At 42.8% G+C, this 21,179-nt stretch overlaps 1 protein-coding gene across 4 annotated transcripts in view; it reads right to left on the reverse strand.

The window, feature by feature from the left end:
- PPP2R2B (protein phosphatase 2 regulatory subunit Bbeta) overlaps window positions 1-21,179 on the reverse strand; it is a 261,285-nt gene that overhangs the window by 225,392 nt on the left and 14,714 nt on the right. The window contains exon 1 of one of the 4 annotated variants that reach the window (XM_037907302.2): window positions 20,684-21,079. The exons of the other annotated variants lie outside the window; for them this stretch is intronic. Within the exon in view, the coding sequence (XP_037763230.1) occupies window positions 20,684-20,762 (79 nt within the window). The 5' untranslated portion in view covers window positions 20,763-21,079. Of the gene's footprint in view, window positions 1-20,683; window positions 21,080-21,179 lie in introns of those variants that run through there. 4 annotated transcript variants of the gene reach the window in all.

The raw sequence follows: 21,179 nt of genomic DNA on the forward strand, positions 1-21,179 counted from the left end.
GACTCAGCTGCCAACACTACGGGTTGTATCTATTTTATTTATTCTGACCTCCCTTTGTGAGAGATACCAAAGCTCTCTCTTAAACTCCATCACGTGCAGCCATGGCATAACTCCAAGCGTGCCTACGCTTAGAAGAGAAGATGATGATGTGGGTACAAGTGTTCTCTCTCCCAGTTGCCACTGATGAGGCATCAGAGGAATGAAAGGCTGTGGCACTAAGCTACTGTTTTGTACACTCTGGTCCTCAAATGGGGCACACAAAACAATCTCCTCCCTGTTTGTATTCAAGGCTTTCATTCATGTGGAGAAGTCCTAGCATACCAATGCCTGTGATTGTTCAAGTGGCTTAAAATAAATGTTTATTTTCTAACAGATACATTTACCGAATTGATTTTTATCAATTTATTAATCTGTCTTTTAGTTTTTTATGTTCAGTTCTGCAGTGATATGGCCATAAATATTTAAATAATGGCTGCTCCACAATCAAAGCAATTCACCGGAGTAACTGTTTAGAAAGACAAATGGTTATCAGCTGAGGTCCGGCTGGCAAGTTAAGATGGAAGACGTTCAAGTTGTAAGTATTACTAGAGCAACTAATGCTTGATACCAGCAGCAGTGGAAAAATAAACAAAGAAGCCACGCTAGGGTTTCTCAGTAAAGTTTCTCAAAATGAGTCAACAGGATTGTCTGCCAACTATTATGGGTTTTTTTATATAAATATGTTATTATTTTTCCAAGTTCAACAAATATACCAAAAATACCAGATTCATCATAATAAACAAAGTAAATAAAGAGTTAGGATAAAGAAAAGGGAGGTAAGCTACTATGTTCTTGATAAAAACAATGGGGAGTCCTTGTGGCACCTTAGAGACAAACAAATGTATTTGGGCATAAGCTTTTGCGGGTAAAAAACCCACTTCATCAGATGCATGGAGTGGAACATAGAGAAGGCAGGTATAAATACACAGCATATGAAAAGATGGGAGTTGCCTTACCAAGGTGGGGGGTCAGTGCTAAAGAGCCAATTCAATTAAGGTGGAAGTGGGCTATTCTCAACAGTTGACAAGAAGGGGTGAAAAATCACTTTTGTAGAGCTAATGAGGCCAATGTATACAAGGTGGCCCATTTCAAACAGTTGACAAGAAGGTGTGAGTATCAGCAGGGGGAAATTGGTTTTTGTAGTGACCCATCCACTCCCAGTATTTATTCAGGCCTAATTTGATGGTGTCCAGTTTGCAAATTAATTCCAGTTCTGAAGTTTCTCGGAGTCTGTTTTTGAAGGGTTTTTTTGTTGAAGAATTGCCACTTTTAAGTCTATTATTGAGTGTCCAGGGAGATTGTACGTGTTCTCCTACTGGTTTTTGAATGTGATAATTCCTGATGTTAGATTTGTGTCCATTTATTCTTTTGTGTAGAGACTGTCCAGTTTGGCCAATGTACATGTTCTTGATGTGCGTGCATATTTCCCAATAGTGTTAATGAGGAATTCTGTGCATATATTTAAAGGAGTCCCAGGGTCAGAGTACAATCTCAGTAACCACACTGTAAGTCTGGAGTAACTCCATTGATTTTAGTGACATTACAGCAGATTTACATTGGTGTAGCCCAGCATGTACCTCCAAAGGGAGTGTTTCTTTTACTTTAGTATCCTTTCAAATGAACATTAACATACAGATTAAAATGACAAAGCCCTGCTGAGTAGAGTTGATTGGGAAATTATTATTTTCCCTGGGAAAAAACTGATACAAATGAAAACATTTCAATTTATTCACAAAGCCATTTTCTGTCACAAAACTGTTCCAATGGAAATTTTTCTATCAGCTCTACTATTATGTCAGCTGGTCCATTCTGCCAATTCTGGACTGCCCTTTATTACACATTTTCTAGTGCTTTTTATAGTCTAGCTGTAAATGTGCCAAGTGATAAGGTTCCACACTTCCCTTGGGAGATTCTTCCACTAATTTAAATAATTTATCTCCCTTCTTGGTGATTAGAGCCTTAAATATTTGTAGCATGTTCTTCATGTACCCATCCCTACTTGAGTCATTACTTGGCCGAGCTGAGATAAAACCTTTCTCTGATTCTACCAATACAGCTGGTTAGTGTTGTCTGTTTACACATTAAGATCTGAGGCAAAGATCATGGCCCTGATTCACCACTGTATTACTCCATTTTTATGATATTGTAACTCTGCTGGAATCAGTGGAATAACACCAGGATCTTCTTATGTGTCATGTCCACTGCCAAGCACAATATTGGCCCATACTACATAATTATCATATGATTATGTAGCTCCAATAATCTTTCATTGTAATCTTTATCAACTCACAATTCCATTTTTACAGGTTGCTGGTTTCCTTTTAATACTGAAATGCAATAATTATCCCGAACACTCTCCTTTAAATTTTGACAGGAGATGAACAACAAAGAATACTAATAATTTGCAGCCTATAGCTCCTTTCATATGGGCATCTCAATGATACGTACAAGGATTAAATTAAGCCTCATAACACGCTTGTTCACTACCTGAGGCACACAGAAATTCATCCCTGAAGTAACTCCATTGAATTCAGTAGAGTTACTCCAGGGATGAATTTATCCTAGAGAGTTTCAGTGACTTTCCCAAAGTCATACAGCAAGTTAGTGCCAGAGTTGGGATTAGAATCTATGAATTCTGATGACAATCACATTCTGCAACCAGTAGACCAGGGGTTCTTAGTTGGTTTCTTTGCTATATTGCTCAGTGGGACAGAGATCCTGGCTAGATCCCAGCTAGATGGGAGCAGGGTTCCTGAATGGTCCTAGTATGGAAAAAGAACTAGCCCAATGCTGCCTTTCATTTCACTGTTACAGAATAGAAAAATATATATCCACATTTCCCTCTGTTCTATTTGTGATCTAATGTTGTGCCCATCAGCATGGTATCTGAGCAACTTGGATGAATCCAGACCTTTGCACACCAAGTTTCTCTCCAGTTACAATATTTACAAACCCCAGCTCCCAGAAGAGCAGAGATTTCTGATAAAAGTGTTGACAAACATACAGTACTGAAGCTAGCAGATGCAGCCATGATAATGGCATAATATAGAAGCCAGAGATGTTATCTGATGAGATTTAGCCTCAGATAATACACTATGGTAATTGTATAGTAAATGCTTTGTTTTCCTTTCTGCAGCTGTGATTCAGGACTTTCCTTTGCACCCCCACGGCACTTATTGTTCTCTCATACATGAGTCACGTTTGAAACATTTGTTTCTCCCTTAACATCTGCATGTGAGAGCAGCTAACGTTACGTATGACAAGGTTCCACAGGCTGCATTATCACTGGCCACTTTTTCTTGCTGTTTGTGTCGCAGAGAGAAAAGCCTATTATATGCTTATTATATTTCTAGATGATTGTCTTGAGTTTGGGTACACCAGATGTGGAAGCTTTTCTGTGAGTGGACACGTTTGTTGCTGCCAGATGAGCTGTCAGCCAGCTTTTCTGGGCATTCAGCAATTTACCCACAATACACTGGGTTGTTTCTCCCCCATCTTCATAATTTTGTTCAAATGGCTACAGATTATAGGCCTGTTCCTGCAAATTCTTACTTATGTGCTACCTAGGTAGCTTACTAGGAGACTACCCTATGCAGTCACTCTGTTTAAACGCTTTGTGTGAGTTAAGGCCATCCATTCAGGTGAGTAAGAGTTTGCAAGACCAAGCCAGGTTACTGGGGTGTTCTTTAAAGCAAGAGACACTCAGATTTGTTAGTGAGGCACAAAAGCAATGAACTTTATGGATCATGTCCACTCTGCATGAGCATATTCATAGCACTGACTAAAATCCCAAGGTCATGTCCTAGCGTGAACTGAGCTTCATGTGAAATCTGGACGGATTCTCCAAGGCAGGCAATCTTTTCTTTGTTTTTATGAATTTCTGGTCAGGAGTCTGGTGGGGACTCTGGAAAATTATAGATACATCCTGTTCTAGTGGGAGTTATGCTGTCTCCATTGGCTTTGTGTGTTTTACCTGAACTACATATCCACTAGAGATGGCCTGAGGTGCAGAGTTCAGCATAGCCCCTAAATGTTCCAAGCATTCTGAGGTATTTGGATCCATGATTTTCATTCGACTCATTGGAGAGAGGGATCGCCTGCAAAGTTCAGATCTGGATCCAGCCATTCCTAGAGCTCAGGATTTTTGGGTCAGGCCCATCTGTAATATCTGCCATTGCTAAATGTTGATGCTGTTTCTGTAGCCTTATAAGTCCAAGCAACCATGAATCAAGCACATGCTAAGAGCCTTCTCACATGTACACAAAAGCACAAAGACATCACCCTCAAAGCTGACAACTCCCAGTTAATTTCCAGATTCAGTCTGGGATTGCCCTCTTGGTGATTATAGCTCACGCTGCACTTTACAGCCTTAACCATAGCTAAGAATTATTTGTCCAAACTATTGAGTGAGTAACAAACACATCTACAGATATCAAGACTGTTCAAAATCAGTTTACAAAAGAGTAAAAAGGCGTACATTCATCAGATAATTACTTGTAACTAAAAATTCAATCGGTTCTAATCATAATCAGCAGTGATAAGAAAGAAAATACAGAATAATAGATGACAGCTTAATGAAAAAACATACATCTTTTAAAACTTTGCTTGAATGTAGCAATGATTCTTTAAATTAAACTTTTAAAATGATCAGTCTTAAGCATGTTCTTTTAACAATCAAAGAGGCTACTATAATGTATTGGTTTTGCTATATCCTCTGTAAATAATGTTACATGATGCTCCAGTACAGCAGAGAATAGAATATTATATCTAAGCCCGGGCAGCAATTCAGATAGTGTATATGATCTTTCACTTTTAGCATCTCAGTTCAAGTATATTCCAGGTTAGACTGAACAAATAAGCTGGAAATGCCTGTGAATAAAATGAAACTGAATGTACTTATATAGCTTGCATATTCACATCCACCCCCAATGTGGCGTACAGACACGCCAAAGATCCCAGCATTATATATAAGAATGGCCAAACTTGTTGGGATAAAACAAAACAACCAGAAATTCAACCAAAATTCGAACTGAACTCAAACCAATTTTCAAACTTTTTGAGAGTACCTCAGCATTACTTAAGTATATTATTCAGGCCATGGGCCCATTTTTCAAATATGGGTACCATACAAGCATATCAAAATCCGCATTTGGATGCTGAAATTATCTCAGGCATATAACATAACTACGACGTGCCGATTCCACTTTCCAACTGCTGGCTTTAAATATCCTGTTGAGGTACCTCCATTTTAAAATTGGGATCAGAAAGTTGGGCACAGAAAAAAAACTGAGCAAAACTTTTTTTGTTCAGCTAAGTTATGGAGGAGAAGCACGTCTAGTGGTTGTAGAATATAACTGGGAGTTTGGAAATCTGGGTTCTGTTTCTGAGTCTGCCTATACCTGCAATGTGACTTTGAAGTCACTTTGCCTCTTTGTGGCCTTGTCTAGATGAACAGCTAGTGCTCAGCAATGCAGGGTGCAAAGCTATAGTGTACTAGCGTGCTACAAACTAACCATCTGTGTGGACTCTCCTGCCACAGTGTCAAATTCCCTACACTTTGATGTACTCTGTTAGTTAGTGCACAGCACACTAATGCACTGCAGCTTTACACCTGGCTTGCCACTCATCACTGTCCAGCTAGACAGGCTCTGTGTTTGTTTCCCCATCTGGAGAAAAGGATAAAATACTTTTCCAATTCGAAGGTTTGTGACTGAGCTTAATTTATTAGGTTTGTAATGCCTTTGGCACCCTTGTGTAGAAAGCGCTATAGAAGTGCCAAGCACTGTTATTACTAATGTTAAAATCATACCGAGTTGTTTTAGAACACCAAAAGATATGTTTCGTTTATGGTAAAATTGTATTTAATTCAATTTGTACAAATGTGCAAAAATTAATAAAAATAATAAAGGAGCTCTAGACAAGCTTGATGCTATTTTAAAATACATTTATTATAACAACGTACCATCCCCGCAGTATCATCTAACCCTCCTGCAACAAAGAATGAATGGCAAATAACTAATAGTGAATACTCTAGGACAATTCAATGACTAAAACAGGACATGAATGTAGTTGACTCTACCAGCTGTTTTGCATTGGAATGAATATTTGCAAACAGTCTTTTTATGCAGGTCTAACCGAGGATCAAAACAGGGATAAGAATAGCTAACACTGGTATTTTAGCAAGCACTTACGGTAAATATGTGCTTAACATTAAAATAAGTGGGACTTAAGTATGTGCTTTGCTGAATAGGGATGGACTTACGCATATGAAGTTAAGCACACACATAAGTGCTTTACTGAGCTACGGTCTTAAGGATTAACTAGTTAACTGCCTTCTTAAAAACTGAAAAGTGCAAAGTTTTGGACAGCATGCCTGAATGTGAAGGGGGACTGATATTTCTGGACAGCAATGAACATCTCTTCTTACATTTAATGGCAGTGCCACATATATGTTTTAAAGGTGTTTTTAGTCTTCCTATCATGTTTAAGTGGTGAATTCACTTCCTCTTGCCAGAATATAAAAAATAAATTTTCGTGTTTGTACAAATCTTTACTCTTGTGACAAAAATTAAAGCAAATGTGTTTGATGTAAAATCGCTTTAGAGATGGAGATTTGCTCACTGAAATAACAACATCTTGCAGTTCTGGAAGACCTTTGGAGGCTCTCAGAGTGTTTTATAAACCTCACTCAATTTAACATTTATTGTTATTTATTGCACACTTTTCTAATTACAGTTCTCATATCATGCAGGTTAGGTTGGATTTATAATTATAACTAATTTTTGTGGATGGGTAAATATCACAGCACTTTGCTGGCAGATAAGGAATAGAAACCAAGAGTCCTGACTCTGAATCTGTTGATCAAAACTTTATACACAGTACTAATCTATAAAGGAGACACTATACTGAATATACCAATTGTTGGCCTGATACTGAGTGAGTTGTCAAAGAGGCACTCAGCGCCTCAAAGAATCTTATAAAAGAAACACTTAAAGAGGAACTTTCAAACACTTCCATCCATTGGTCACTGATGTGTCATTTTTTTCTTGCAACATTTACCGTCTAAGATATTCCATTTGTTCTTTTTCTTCGGACCCATCTTCTCTTCCTATTTGATTAGTCAGTGAATATTCATATAGGATAATCTCACCTCTCCACCGAAATGCTGCACTGATGACATTCCATTACTGTCCATGGCCAATGATGGAGATGTCCCAAATGCAGGATTGTGACTTTAGAGCAGGATGAAACAGAAGGAGAAACTGTGCCATGAGGAAATAAACTCTTACTCAAACAACTATCTGAAAACCATTCAAAAGCAATACAGGAAACAACTGGCTAACTCATCTCTTTCGTTACCACCATTCTTGAGTTTCAGGTTTTCCCCAGTGTAAAAGTTCCTCTCTCTGCGCTTTTCTGCATTCTTTGCTCATCTAAATCTCATCATCATGCCCATGTGACATTTGGGTGCACAGGGAACACAGAAGCATTGAAGGAAGTAGAATAAAGAATAGCTATCTGATGCTAGGCTATAGCGGAAATATGTTGAGCTCCGGTCAGCAGGGGAGGATGAAGGCTTGTCATGCACTGGGAATGGCACATTTTAATGGAAAGTTCTCTAGTAGTTTAGTTCTCTCAACATGTTGTAAACCCTTTGCAAAAACAAAATATGCAAATAAATAAAATAATAATACCTTGTAGATCTCAAAGTCCTTTCCAAAGGAAGTCAGTTTCCTTATTTCCATTTTACAGATGGGGAAACTGAGGCATAGCGAGGGGAAATGTTTTGTCTGTGGTCACCCAGCATGCCAGTGGTGGAGCCAAGAACAGAACCTACCTCTTCTGAGCCCCAATACAGTGCAGTGCTCTGTCCACTAGGCCACACTGATAGGCCCCCATCCTATTTTGGTATCATATACTTCTATCTAATTATTATAATGAAAGAAAGCAAACTTTTAAATTATTTGGAACTGTACATACATTGGCTTCAGTGGGGATTCTTGTAAGAATAGAAGATAAAGCCTTGATGAGAGCAGAGTTTAATAGTCTGTTCACATGTGCAGGTGTTTTAGTCAATCTTGAAAGATATTTTGGTGGGAGAATTCCTCACACTTCCCCATTTGCTCTCAGCCATGCAAACTAAAATACAAAGGAATTATACTAACTGCTGCCTGTGAACCACCAGGGTCCACAAATCCCTTCCCTGTGCTCTGCAGAACAAAGTGTTTAGAACACCAGACAATGAGTGAATGGGAGACTGGATGAGGAACTAAGTGATCAGTGGTGGGGAATCTCTCTCTTATGAAGTGGTCCATAGCATGGAAGAGCTGGAGAACCAGATATGTTTACATCATTGGATGCTTTGCTATTATGGTTAGATGAGTGTCCAAATCTTGCCTATAAAGCATTCTGTAACATTGGCGTTAGCATTGAGTACTCCAGCAGATCACTGAGAAAGACCTCTGTGCAGCATTTGGCAGCTGAGTATCTGAGAAGGAAGCTTGTGTGTTTCAGTATCTATGCCAGCTCCTCCCAGATCTGACCGAAAGGCTTATGCCATGGTCCCACCTTGTCTATAGTATTATTTTATATTACAATTTAGATCCCTGTTATTCTCTAACTACTAATAATGCTAATTAGCTCTTTTCATTTGCATATCTCACAGCACTTTACAAAGGAAGGTAACGGATCATTATTCCTATTTTATGGATAGGGAAACTGAGATAGAGAGCAGTTAACGTGACTTAGCCAAGGTCACACAGTGAGCCATTGGCAGAGTCAGGAATAGAACCCAAGTCCCATCTACTGCTCTGTACTGCTGAACATCAGAGAGACATTTGAGCACAGATTACTATAGAGCTGATACCACTTTCCTGAACACCACAGAAAGTGGCTAGTTTGGAGCCCATTATATTTTTATATGGGAATATTGCAAGTATGCCTGCAAAGACGAAGCTACCCTTGATTATGGGTTGAGCTGTGAGCAGGATTGGTATCTAAATGCCCACAATTTGACCAACCCATTTGTCAGTGTTACTTTAAGAAGTGGTATTTCCTAAATGACTCAGCACGGAACTTGCAGCTCATGGGGGAAGGGTTGAGGGGCTTTAAGCAACTTTCATGCCCTCTCGCTCGTGAGCTGCTTCAGGGACTGGAGAGGCCCTTAAACCCCAGGGCAGTCTAAATTAAGGTATCTAAATTACAGCAGCCTCCCGGGGCTGCCCAGAAATTCTGCAGCACATCCAGGCCTGATACACCCTTCCACCCGCAGCCCCACCCCTGGCATACCCACTATGCCAGGGCTTGCAAGGGAGTTCTTGCTAGGCAGCATTATGGCTGTCTCCCACAGTGCCTGCACCACTGGAATCTTCCCCCGGAGCTAGAACCAGAGTTTTCAGAGCCCCCGTATGCCATCCCAGCTCTTTTACCTGCTGTAAAGGAGCCAGAATGGGGGTGAGGATCTCACCTCTGTGTTCAAGTTCCAGCTCTGCTATCGACTTATTTTTTGGCCTAGGATAAGTCAAGTCATTTAAATTCTCTGTTACTCAGTTTCCCCTTCTGTAAAAATTTAGTTAATGAGACACATCTTTGTAAGCAGCTTAAGAAACAGCACTGTATGTGTGCTTATTATTTTTATTTTGATTGAATAATAAAAGAGAATGCACCAGCATGGTCACCCTTTAGTGAATTTAGTTATTCCCAGTAACCTCACACGACCTATGGTGAAAGAGCTAGATCTGGTTGTCTATTGAAAATCTCACAGTGGTAGAACAATGCAGGAGCAGATTGGTCTTCAGGAAGCCAGGGACTAAATGTTACCTTTAGAGAATCCCAACGGAAGAAATCTTTGGAGGGTACTTCTTCCATAGAAGTTGTTCTGAGTTCCTTTAAACAGACAAAATAATAGGGCTAAAAAATATTCCTGCTGCTGTCTCAAGCAAAGAAAAATTCTCCATGGCCTTCTCCCAACACTAAAGTCCAGTGAAATAAGTACCAGTGGATTATTATACTTCTCATGCCTGTATTAATGTGTGCATGTCCCCTTCAATTCTGGCCCTTCCATTCTGTGGACTGGCAGGCTGGTATTTTCATCTCTAGCCCTACTTTCACTGGATGAATCATGCTACAAATGGAGTACGGGTGGGGTAGGAGGGAAGGTGTCACTGTGATGTTCCTTTAATTAGGTCCACAGAGAGGGAAGAGTGAAGTGCATTGTCTCCATCAAAGCCATAAGCATACATTGCTTATTTCTTTGTTTGGATTTTCATGTTACTAAAGGAAGAGCTTGGTAACTTGATTCCTTGGACACTGGCTTAAATTAGCTGAATAGGTATAGATGAATGGGCACCAAGAAGGTTGTTTTGTCTTATTAAGAAATCTTCCAATGGCTCTGCTTTCATTCCATAATTTCCCAGGAGTTCTTGCCCACATTGCTTAATATATCAAGTTAAAACTCCATTTTTGCTTTTACCTGTGGTGTGCACACTCTGGTTTCCCCTTTGCCTACAGTAATTAAGTGAGATCCAAAGTATTAAACTTCCCTGCTGTAACTTGACCTTGGTGCTCAAGGGGAATCCTTCCAAAACAAGATTGACCAAAGCTCCTGAATTCTCAGATCTAGTTTGATGTCATTTTCCCTCAATGGTTTTCTTCGGTGAAAGAATAACACCAGGAGACTCAAGCAGACATTTTCCAATAGTATGGCACACACGTGAATAATTTGTACACCCTCAAGCTATGTCTTCACTGAAGAACTAACTCAGATGTTTATTTGCATGCCACTCATAACCCTCCTCCATCCACACACAAAACCCTCTCACATGAGTTTGGTGGTGCTAGCTGGCCCAGCTGGGGCAAAGGCTAGAGCTCAGGTGTCATTTTCACTTGGGCTGGTAATCCACCCACTGTGGAGTGAGGGTGCAGGCTAAATCATTCAAGTGCTGTCAACCTGTGGAACTCCTTGCCAGAGGATGTAGTGAAGGCCAAGACTATAACAGGGTTCAAAAGAGAACAAGATAAATTCATGGAGGATAGGTCCATCAATGGCTATTAGCCAGGATGGGCAGGGATGGTATCCCTAGCCTCTGTTTGCCAGAAGCTGGAAATGGGCAACAGGGAATGGATCACTTGATGATTACCTGTTCTGTTCATTCCCTCTGGGGCACCTGGCATTGGCCACTGTCAGAAGACAGGATACTGGGCTAGATGGACCTTTAGTCTGACCCACTATGGCCATTCTTATGTTCTTATGCTGACAGTCCTCCAGTGCCTTCGCACAATTCCACACCACCACCTCAAGTTCTCCCAAAATTCCCTGGAAAGAATCATATAGTGGCTCAGCTTACTGCAGCACAAAAAACTTTGGGACATGGCCCCAGAAGTCCTAGCGACACAAACAGGCACATGCATCAGCACTAAGGACACAGTAATGAAGTATGGCTTTGCAGTGTGGCTCCTCACACCAGAGCTAGGTTAATCCAGGTGCCAATCATCTGAGTTAACTCCTCAGTGAAGACATACGCTCAGTTTCATGTTTGGAAAACTTGAATGGTGTACATGAAAATATATCACGCTTTAATGATGTGGACAAGTTTGTAGCATTTGATTTTAGAAGCCTGCCCTTGCTCCTACTGATTGTTTTTAATCATCCTTTATGTCATCAATTTTCATAATGTTCAAAAGTTAGTCATCCCATATATGTCAGGGTAGGTAAAAACTGTATATAAATTACATGTAATAATCCTTATGGAAGTTATCCCATTGGCTTCAATGGGACTACTTGCACAAGATCAAGGTCCATATTAAACAAAACTCACATTCCTTACAAATTGCTATTATTTTTACATAGTATGGTAGCAAGTAGACTCATGACCATATATAACTGCACGATCATGTACTGACTTTGATATCAAGGGGATTCCATACACAGATGTCCTAGATGCACCTCAGATTATACAAGAGAGCAAAAACATTTTAAAACTGTTTAACTGTTGTAGCTCAGCATTCAATTGTCAAATATAAAGGAAAACTGAAATCACTCAATGTACAAACAACAAAGCAAAAAAACATAAACTAAGCACAAATAAATCATCACTGAAACCTTCCACCTTAAATCATTTCACTTGAAAATTATTATTTACGCAAAGTATCTCTAGATAAGTTTTGATCCTAATTAAAAAGTAAGTACATACATACCACTACCTCTATGTCCTATAATCTTGGCTCCCCATATGGAAAGAATCAGAAATTATAGAATTAAAGTAGGTGATCTGATTTCTAAAACAAACTGGGTAAGTCAATTTAGTATTGAGTCTCCTGTTGTTTTCGGTCAAACTCAAGATTTTCTATAGCACTGATAACAGTGTTATTTAAGCACTTATCTGAAACTTCCATTGTGCTTAACTGTTCTCTGTTACCCTTGTGTGACCGTTTAAATGCAGAATAGCGCCACTGAAATCAACAGTCTTTTTCTACTATTATTATAAGGCCTGACTCTGCAAACATGTGATACTCAGTGTGATGAGTCTACCTTGAGTAATGCCATGGTAGTGGTTGCATTATTGAGCCCTTACACTAGTGTAACTAAGGCCTGGTCTACACTACGAGTTTATGTCAGATTTAGCAGCGTTAAATGGTATTAACCCTGCACCCGTCCACACAGCAAAGCCATTTTTTTTTAAATAAAGGGCTCTTAAAACCAATTTCTGTACTCCTCCCCAACCAGGGAATTAGCACTGAAATTGACATTGCTGTTTTGAATTAAGGTTAGTGTGGATGCAATTTGAAGGTATTGGCCTCCGGGAGCTATCCCACAGTGCACCATTGTGACTGCTCTGGACAGCACTCTGAACTCAGATGCACTGGCCAGGTATACAGGAAAAGCCCCGGGAACTTTTGAATCTCATTTCCTGTTTGGCCAGGTGAGCTCATCAGCCCACGTGACCATGCAGTCCCAGAATCGAAAAAGAGCTCCAGCATGGACCAAACGGGAGGTACTGTATCTGGTCGCTGTATGGGGAGAGGAATCCGTGCTATCAGAACTACGTTCCAAAAGACGAAATGCCAAAACATTTCAAAAAATCTCCGAGGCCATGAGGGACAGACGCTACAACAGGGACGCAACACAGTGCCACATGAAACTTAAGGAGCTCAGACAAGCATACCAGAAAACCAAAGAATCAAACGGATGCTCCAGGACAGAGCTCCAGACATGCCGCTTCTACGCTGAGCTGCATGCAATTCTAGGGGGGGCCGCCACCACTACCCCACCCCTGTCCGTGGACTCCAATGATGGGGTACTCTCCACCATGCCTGAGGATTTTGCGGATGGGGAAGATGAGGAGGAGGAGCAGGAGGAGGAGCTTGAGGAGAGCACACAGCACACCATTCTCCCCGATAGCCAGGATCTTTTTATCACCCTGACTGAAATACCCTTCCAACCCAACCAAGCCGGAGAAGGGACCTCTGGTGAGTGTACCTTTTAAAATATCATACATGTTATAAAAGCAAGCGTTTAACGATTAAGTAGCCCTGAGGACTTGGGATGCATTCATGGCCAGTACAGCTACTGGAAAAGTCTGTTAATGTGTCTGGGGATGGAGCGGAAATCCTCCAGGGACATCTCCATGAAGCTCTCCTGGAGGTACTCTAAAAGCCTTTGCGGAAGGTTTCTGGGGAGAGCAGCCTTATTCCGTCCTCCATGGTAGGACAAAAATAAAAAGGAGTACTTGTGGCACCTTAGAGACTAACAAATTTATCTGAGCATAAGCTTTCGTGAGCTACAGCTCACTTCATTGGATGCATTCAGTGGAAAATACAGTGGGGAGATTTATATACACAGAGAACATGAAACAATGGGTGTTACTATACAGACTGTAACGAGAGTGATCAGGTAAGGTGAGCTATTACCAGCAGGAGAGTGGGGGGGGGGGGACTTTTTGTAGTGATGATCAAGGTGGGCCATTTCCAGCAGTTGACAAGAATGTCTGAGGAACAGCGGGGGGCGGGGGGGGGAGCGGAATAGTTTTACTTTGTGTAATGACCCATCCACTCCCAGTCTTTATTCAAGTCTAAGTTAATTTTGCAAATTAATTCCAATTCAGCAGTTTCTCGTTGGAGTCTGTTTCTGAAGTTTTTTTGTTGAAGAATTGCCACTTTTAGGTGTGTAATCGATTGACCAAAGAGACTGAAGTGTTCTCCGACTGGTTTTTGAATGTTATAATTCTTGGACATCTAATTTGTGTCCATTTATTCTTTTACGTAGAGACTGTCCAGTTTGACCAATGTACATGGCAGAGGGGCATTGCTGGCACATGATGGCATATATCACATTGGTAGATGTGCAGGTAAACGAGCCTCTGATAGTGTGGCTGATGTGATTAGGCCCTATGATGGTGTCCCCTGTATAGATATGTGGACACAGTTGGCAACGGGCTTTGTTGCGAGGATAGGTTCCTGGGTTAGTGGTTCTGTTGTGTGGTGTGTGGTTGCTGGTGAGTATTTGCTTCAGGTTGGGGGGCGGTCTGTAAACAAGGACTGGCCTGTCTCCCATGATCTGTGAGAGTGATGGGTCACCCTTCAGGATAAGTTGTAGATCCTTGATGATGCATTGGAGGGGTTTTAGTTGGGGGCTGAAGGTGATGGCAAGTGGCGTTCTGTTATTTTCTTTGTTGGGCCTGTCCTGTAGTAGGTAACTTCTGGGTACTCTTTTCTGGCTCTGTCAATCTGTTTTTTCACTTCAGCAGGTGGGTGTTGTAGTTGTAAGAACGCTTGATAGAGATCTTGTAGGTGTTTGTCTCTGTCTGAGGGGTTGGAGCAAATGCGGTTGTATCGTAGAGCTTGGATGTAGACAATGGATCGTGTGGTGTGGTCTGGATGGAAGCTGGAGGCATGTAGGTAAGTATAGCAGTCAGTAGGTTTCCGGTATAGGGTGGTGTTTATGTGACCATCGCTTATTAGCACTGTAGTGTCCAGGAATTGGATCTCTTGTGTGGACTGGTCCAGGCTGAGGTTGATGGTGGGATGGAAATTGTTGAAATCATGGTGGAATGGGCTTCTTTTCTATTGGTCCAGATGATGAAGATGTCATCAATGTAGCGCAAATAGAGTAGGGGCATTAGGGGATGAGAGCTGAGGAAGCGTTGCTCTAAGTCAGCCATAAAAATGTTGGCATACTGTGGGGCCATAAGGGTACTCATAGCAGTGCTGCTGATTTGAAGGTATACATTGTCCCCAAATGTGCAATAGTTATGGGTGAGGACAAAGTCACAAAGTTCAGCCACCAGGTTTGCCGTGACATTATCGGGGATACTGTTCCTGATGGCTTGTAGTCCATCTTTGTGTGGAATGTTGGTGTAGAGGGCTTCTACATTCATAGTGGCTAGGATGGTGTTTTAAGGAAGATCACCGATGGACTGTAGTTTCCTCAGGAAGCCAGTGGTGTCTCAAAGATAGCTAGGAGTGCTGGTAGCGTTGGGCCTGAGGAGGGAGTCTACATAGCCAGACAATCCTGCTGTTAGGGTGCCAATGCCTGAGATGATGGGGTGCCCAGGATTTCCAGGTTTATGGATCTTGGGTAGCAGATAAAATACCCCTGGTCGGGGTTCCAGGGGTGTGTCTGTGCGGATTTGTTCTTGTGCTTTTTCAGGGAGTTTCCTGAGCAAATGGTGTAGTTTCTTTTGGTAACCCTCAGTGGAATCAGATGGTAATGGCTTGTAGAAAGTGGTGTTGGAGAGTTGGCTAGCAGCCTCTTGTTCATATTCTGACCTATTCATGATGATGACAGCACCTCCTTTGTCAGCCTTTTGGATTATGATGTCAGAGTTGTTTCTGAGGCTGTGGATGGCATGTGTTCTGCACGGCTGAGGTTATGGGGCAAGTGATGCTGCTTTTCCACAATTTCAGCCCGTGCACGTCAGCGGAAGCACTCTATGTAGAAGTCCAGTCTGTTGTTTCGACCTTCAGGAGGAGTCCACCTTCTTTTTGTAGTGTTGGTAGGAAGGTCTCTGTGGGTTAGTATGTTCTTCAGAGGTGTGTTGGAAATATTCCTTGAGTCGGAGACGTCGAAAATAGGATTCTAGGTCACTACAGAACTGTATCATGTTCGTGGGGGTGGAGGGGCAGAAGGAGAGGCCCCAAGATAGGACAGATTCTTCTGCTGGGCTAAGAGTACAGCTGGATAGATTAACAATATTGCTGGGTGGGTTAAGGCAATCACTGTTGTGGTCCCTTGTGGCATGTAGTAGTTTAGATAGTTTAGTGTCCTTTTTCTTTTGTAGAGAAGCAAAATGTGTTTGGAAATGGCTTGTCTAGTTTTTGTAAAGTCCAGCCACGAGGAAGTTTGTATGGAAGGTTGTTTTTTTATGAGAGTATCCAGTTTTGAGAGCTCATTCTTAATCTTTCCCGGTTTGCTGTAGAGGATGTTGATCAGGTGGTTCCGCAGTTTCTTTGAGAGTGTGTGGCACAAGCTGTCAGCATAGTCTGTGTGGTATGTAGATTGTAATGGATTTTTTACCTTCAGTCCTTTTGGTATGATGTCCATCTGTTTGCATTTGGAAAGGAAGATGATGTCTGTCTGTATCTGTATGAATTTTTTCATGAAGTTGATAGATTTCCACTTTACCATGCCTTGCTAGTAGCAAGTAACCTGGTATCATTGCATGACAAAGCCTGGCAGTGTATGGTCCCGGTGTTTGCTGGCAGTCAAGCAACATCCATTCTTTATCTCTCTGTGTTATCCTCAGGAGAGCGATATCGTTCATGGTAACCTGGTTGAAATAGGGGAATTTAATTAAGGGGACATTCAGAGGTGGCCGTTCCTACTGGGCTATTTGCCTGTGGCTGAAAAGAAATCCTCCCCGCTGTTAGCCATGTGGTGGGGGGCGGGGCATTGGTGCTGAGCTGGTGCTAGCGTTTGGCTAGCAGGGATCTTCCCTGATACCAGCCATGTGGTGGGGTGAGGGGTAAAGTGATCATTCCAGAGAACTGGATGGGGGGGGAGGGGTTAGTTTGGTTTCTGCTGCTGCATGTTAACAGGAAAACCGCAGCACTAAATGGCTAACTCAATGTGCTTTGCTTGGTATGGGAGAGGAGGGCGCTGCTGTTATGAAGGTTGCAGAAGCCAAAAGACCATGGCTTACTATGGCCACCTGCAAGCCGAAATCTGTTGCCCGGCACTTCGTGTGTGACCTTTAACACCAAAGCCGCAGGCACTCAATATAAGATGCAAAATGTGACCTTGTACCAAAATCACATGTGCTATGTAATGTGAATAGTGTTGTTCACCGTGAAAGAGCATAGCCATTGTTCTGTAAAATGTACCTTTTTAAAGACTTCACTCCCTTTTTTTCCTGCAGCAGCTGGAAATGTTTCAAGCCTCCCTCCTCCGTCCCAAAGGCGATCTCAGATAAGGCGGTGAAAAAAACGCACCCGCGATGAAATGTTCTCTGAGCTCATGCAGTCGTCCGGCACTGACAGAGCTCAGCAGAATGTGTGGAGGGACACAATAGCAGAGTACAGGAAAGCGGACGATGAACGTGAGGAGAGGTGGTGGCAGGAAGATCAGAGGAGGCATGAGGAAACGCTGGGGCGACTGTGGGATCAAACGGACATGCTCCGGCGTCTGGTGGAGGTTCATGAATGGCAGCAGGATAACAGACTGCCGCTGCAGCCCCTGTTTAACCGCCCTCCCTCCTCCCCAAGTTCCATAGCCTCCTCACCCAGACGTCCAAGAACGCGGGGGGTGGAGGGGAGGCTCTGGGCACCCAACCACTCCACTCCAGTGGACAGCCCAAGCAACAGAAGACTGTCATTCAACAAGTTTTGAAGTGGCCTTTTCCTTCCCTCCTACCCTCCTTCCACACCCCACTCGGGCTACCTTGTGAGTTATCTCCCTATTTTTATAATCAATTAATAAAGAATACATGTTTTTTAAATGATAGTGACTTTATTTCCTTTGCAAGCAAGCTGTGATCGAAGAGAGAGGGCGAGGGATTACAGGGAATTTAGAGGCACCCAAGGGGGCGGGTTTTCATCAAGGAGAAACAAAACAGAAATGTCACACAGTACCCTGGCCAGTCACGAAACTGGTTTTCAAAGCTTCTCTGATGCGCAGTGCTTCCTGCTGTGCTCTTCTAACCGCCCTGGTGTCTGGCTGCATGTATTCAGCAGCCAGACGATTTGCCTCAACCTCTCACCCCACCATAAATGTCTCCCCCTTACTCTCACAGAGATTGTGGAGCACACAGCAAGAGCAATAACAATGGGAATATTGGTTTCGCTGAGGTCTCAGCGAGTCAGTAAACTACGCCAGCGACCCTTTAAACATCCAAATGCACACTCTACCACCATTCTGCACTTGCTCAGCCTATAGTTGAACAGCTACTTATTACTGTCCAGGGTGCCCGTGTACGGCTTCATGAGCCAGGGCATTAAGGGGTAGGCTGGGTCCCCAAGGATAACTATAGGCATTTCAACATCCCCACCAGTTATTTTCTGGTCTGGGAAGTAAATCCCTTCCTGCAGCCGTTTAAACAGACCAGAGTTCCTGAAGACACGAGTATCATGAACCTTTCCCGGCCATCCCACGTTGATGTTCGTGAAACGTCCCTTATGATCCACCAGTGCTTGCAGCACCATTGAAAAGTAACCTTTGCGGTTTATGTACTGGCTGTCCTGGTGGTCTGGTCCCAAGATAGGGATATGCGTTCCGTCCATAGCCCCACCACAGTTAGGGAATCCCATTGCAGCAAAGCCATCTAGGATGACCTGCACATTTCCCAGAGTCACTACCCTTGATAGCAGCAGCTCAATGATTGCATTGGCTACTTGCATCACAGCAACCCCCACAGTAGATTTGCCCACTCCAAACTGATTATCGAGTGACTGGTAGCTGTCTGGGGTTGCAAGCTTCCACAGGGCTATTGCCACTCACTTGTGAACTGTGAGGGCTGCTCTCATCTTGGTATTCTTGCGCTTCAGGGCAGGGGAAAGCAAGTCACAAAGTTCCATGAAAGTGCCCTTACGCATGCAAAAGTTTTGGAGCCACGGGGAATCGTCCCAAACCTGCAACACTATGCGGTCCCACCACTCTGTGCTTGTTTCCCGGGCCCAGAATCGGCATTCCACAGCATGAGCCTGCCCCAGTAACACCATGATCTCCAAATTGCCAGACCGCGGTTTGAGAGAAATCTGTTCATGTCCTCATCACCGCGCTGCCATCGCCTCCTTGCCTGGTTTTTCAGGTGCTGGTTCTGCATAAACTGCACGATAATGCGCGAGGTGTTTACAATGGTCATAACTGCTGCGGTGAGCTGAACGGGCTCCATGCTTGCCATGCTATGGCGTCTGCTCGGGCAATCCAGAGAAAAGGGCGCGAAATGATTGTCTGCCGTTGCAGGGAGGGAGGGAGGGTTGACTGACGACATTTACCCATAACCACCCGTGACAAATTTTTGGCCCCATCAGGCATTTGGAGCTCAGCCCAGAATTCCAATGGGCAGTGGGGACTGAGGGAACTGTGGGATAGCTACCCACAGTGTACCGCTCGGAATGTCGACGCTTGCCATGGTACTGTGGACGCACACCGCTGAACTAATGGGCTTAGTGTGGATGCATGCACTCGACTTTATTCAATCTGTTCCCAAAAATCGACTTCTGTAAAATCAGGAGTACTTTCGTAGTGTAGACATGGCCTAAGAGCATGATTTGGCCCTTAGTCTCTTCTCTCTCTCTCACCAACTTTCCACTAGTTACAGGGCAATACTCTAGCTGATTAGACATTCACTGACAAACATCTTTAGATTTTTTCCTCCAAATCTTTAATTTTTACAGGACGTGTGAAAAATATTTCGGTTCCAAACAGCGAATTAATATCAGTGTTAATTCTGAATCCTGCACGTGTGTTAGGAATTATTGTAGGTAATTCACAAAATTGACCTGGTAGTTCACACATGGCACACACACACACACATAAGATTATAAATCACCAGGAGAGACGACTCCCTATGGAAGGGGAAAGTTTGCAGCAGTCCCACTAAAATCCAGGGCATTAAGTTCAAACCTTGTTCAAACATTAAAGATTTAATAGCAAGTGCTGCAGAGCTTTTCTGCTGAGACCTGAAAACAGGCTCAAGTGAAGGAATGAAACAGTGAAAAATACACAAACGAATAAAATCCTAAAATCTGTTTTCTTAATTGCCTTCTTGGGAATGCACAGCTGAGTTAAACAGACAATGAGAAACTGTATAAGCCTGTAAAATTTCTAGAGCAGTATCTAGCGAGAGAGTCTTTCTTAAAATCGGTTCTGATTACTAGTTTGCATGATTAGTGTAAACTTAATAGCAAAATCATGCATATTTACAGAAATAACCTGCTAAGTGTTCAAAACACCTCCCAAGCATTTTACTGCTTTTCAGTCTTCATCTCGATAAATGGCTAGCTAATAACAGTTTTTCCTTGCTTTCCACAAGGCTGAACTGATCTCTAAGTCTGGCACACACAGGCTTTCGACAGCAATCTCTGTCATGTATTAGCTGCAAAAGGCAATGTCAGCAGAGCTTTTGGGGCAGTCATGTTCCCAGCCCACTTTCTTTCCACCTACCCACATTTCCCCTCCTCCTCCCACCAGCCGTCCACTGGGCTGTACCTTCTGTGTGGCAGCTGCAGGAGAGGATGGTGTTCGGAGGTCTGAAGATGTAAGGCAGGTAACGAGAAAAGCATTTCATCTTCCAAAAAAATAAATAAAAAAAATTAAAATAAACCAAGTCTCCTCAATCCATGAGGAGTCCTTCTGCTTTCAAGGCAGACCGCGTGGGAGGTGCGTTGTAGGACCCCTCCTGGGTCTGCAGAGCTGGGAAACCCAAGTAGTCGCTGTCACCGGACCCCATTTTGCCATCAGCAGCAGGAAGAGAGCCGCCTCACATTTCTGCATGCATGCTGCTCGAACTCTGAAGCCCCCAAGCAAACGGGGATAGGCTCTTCATTGGCTGAAGCTCATCAGATCAGGATTTGCTGACTAAGTCAGTCCTGCCTGTAAACACACACCCTGAACGACACTGCCTGCAACATCCTACTCTCCTTTGGGTCTGTTCGTCTTAGAAAGAAAACCAGCAGCGTCTGGGAGCAGGGAGACTCTGTGACCA

The sequence above is a fragment of the Chelonia mydas genome, chromosome 8 (genome assembly GCF_015237465.2).
Source record: "Chelonia mydas isolate rCheMyd1 chromosome 8, rCheMyd1.pri.v2, whole genome shotgun sequence".
Taxonomy (NCBI): domain Eukaryota; kingdom Metazoa; phylum Chordata; order Testudines; family Cheloniidae; genus Chelonia; species Chelonia mydas.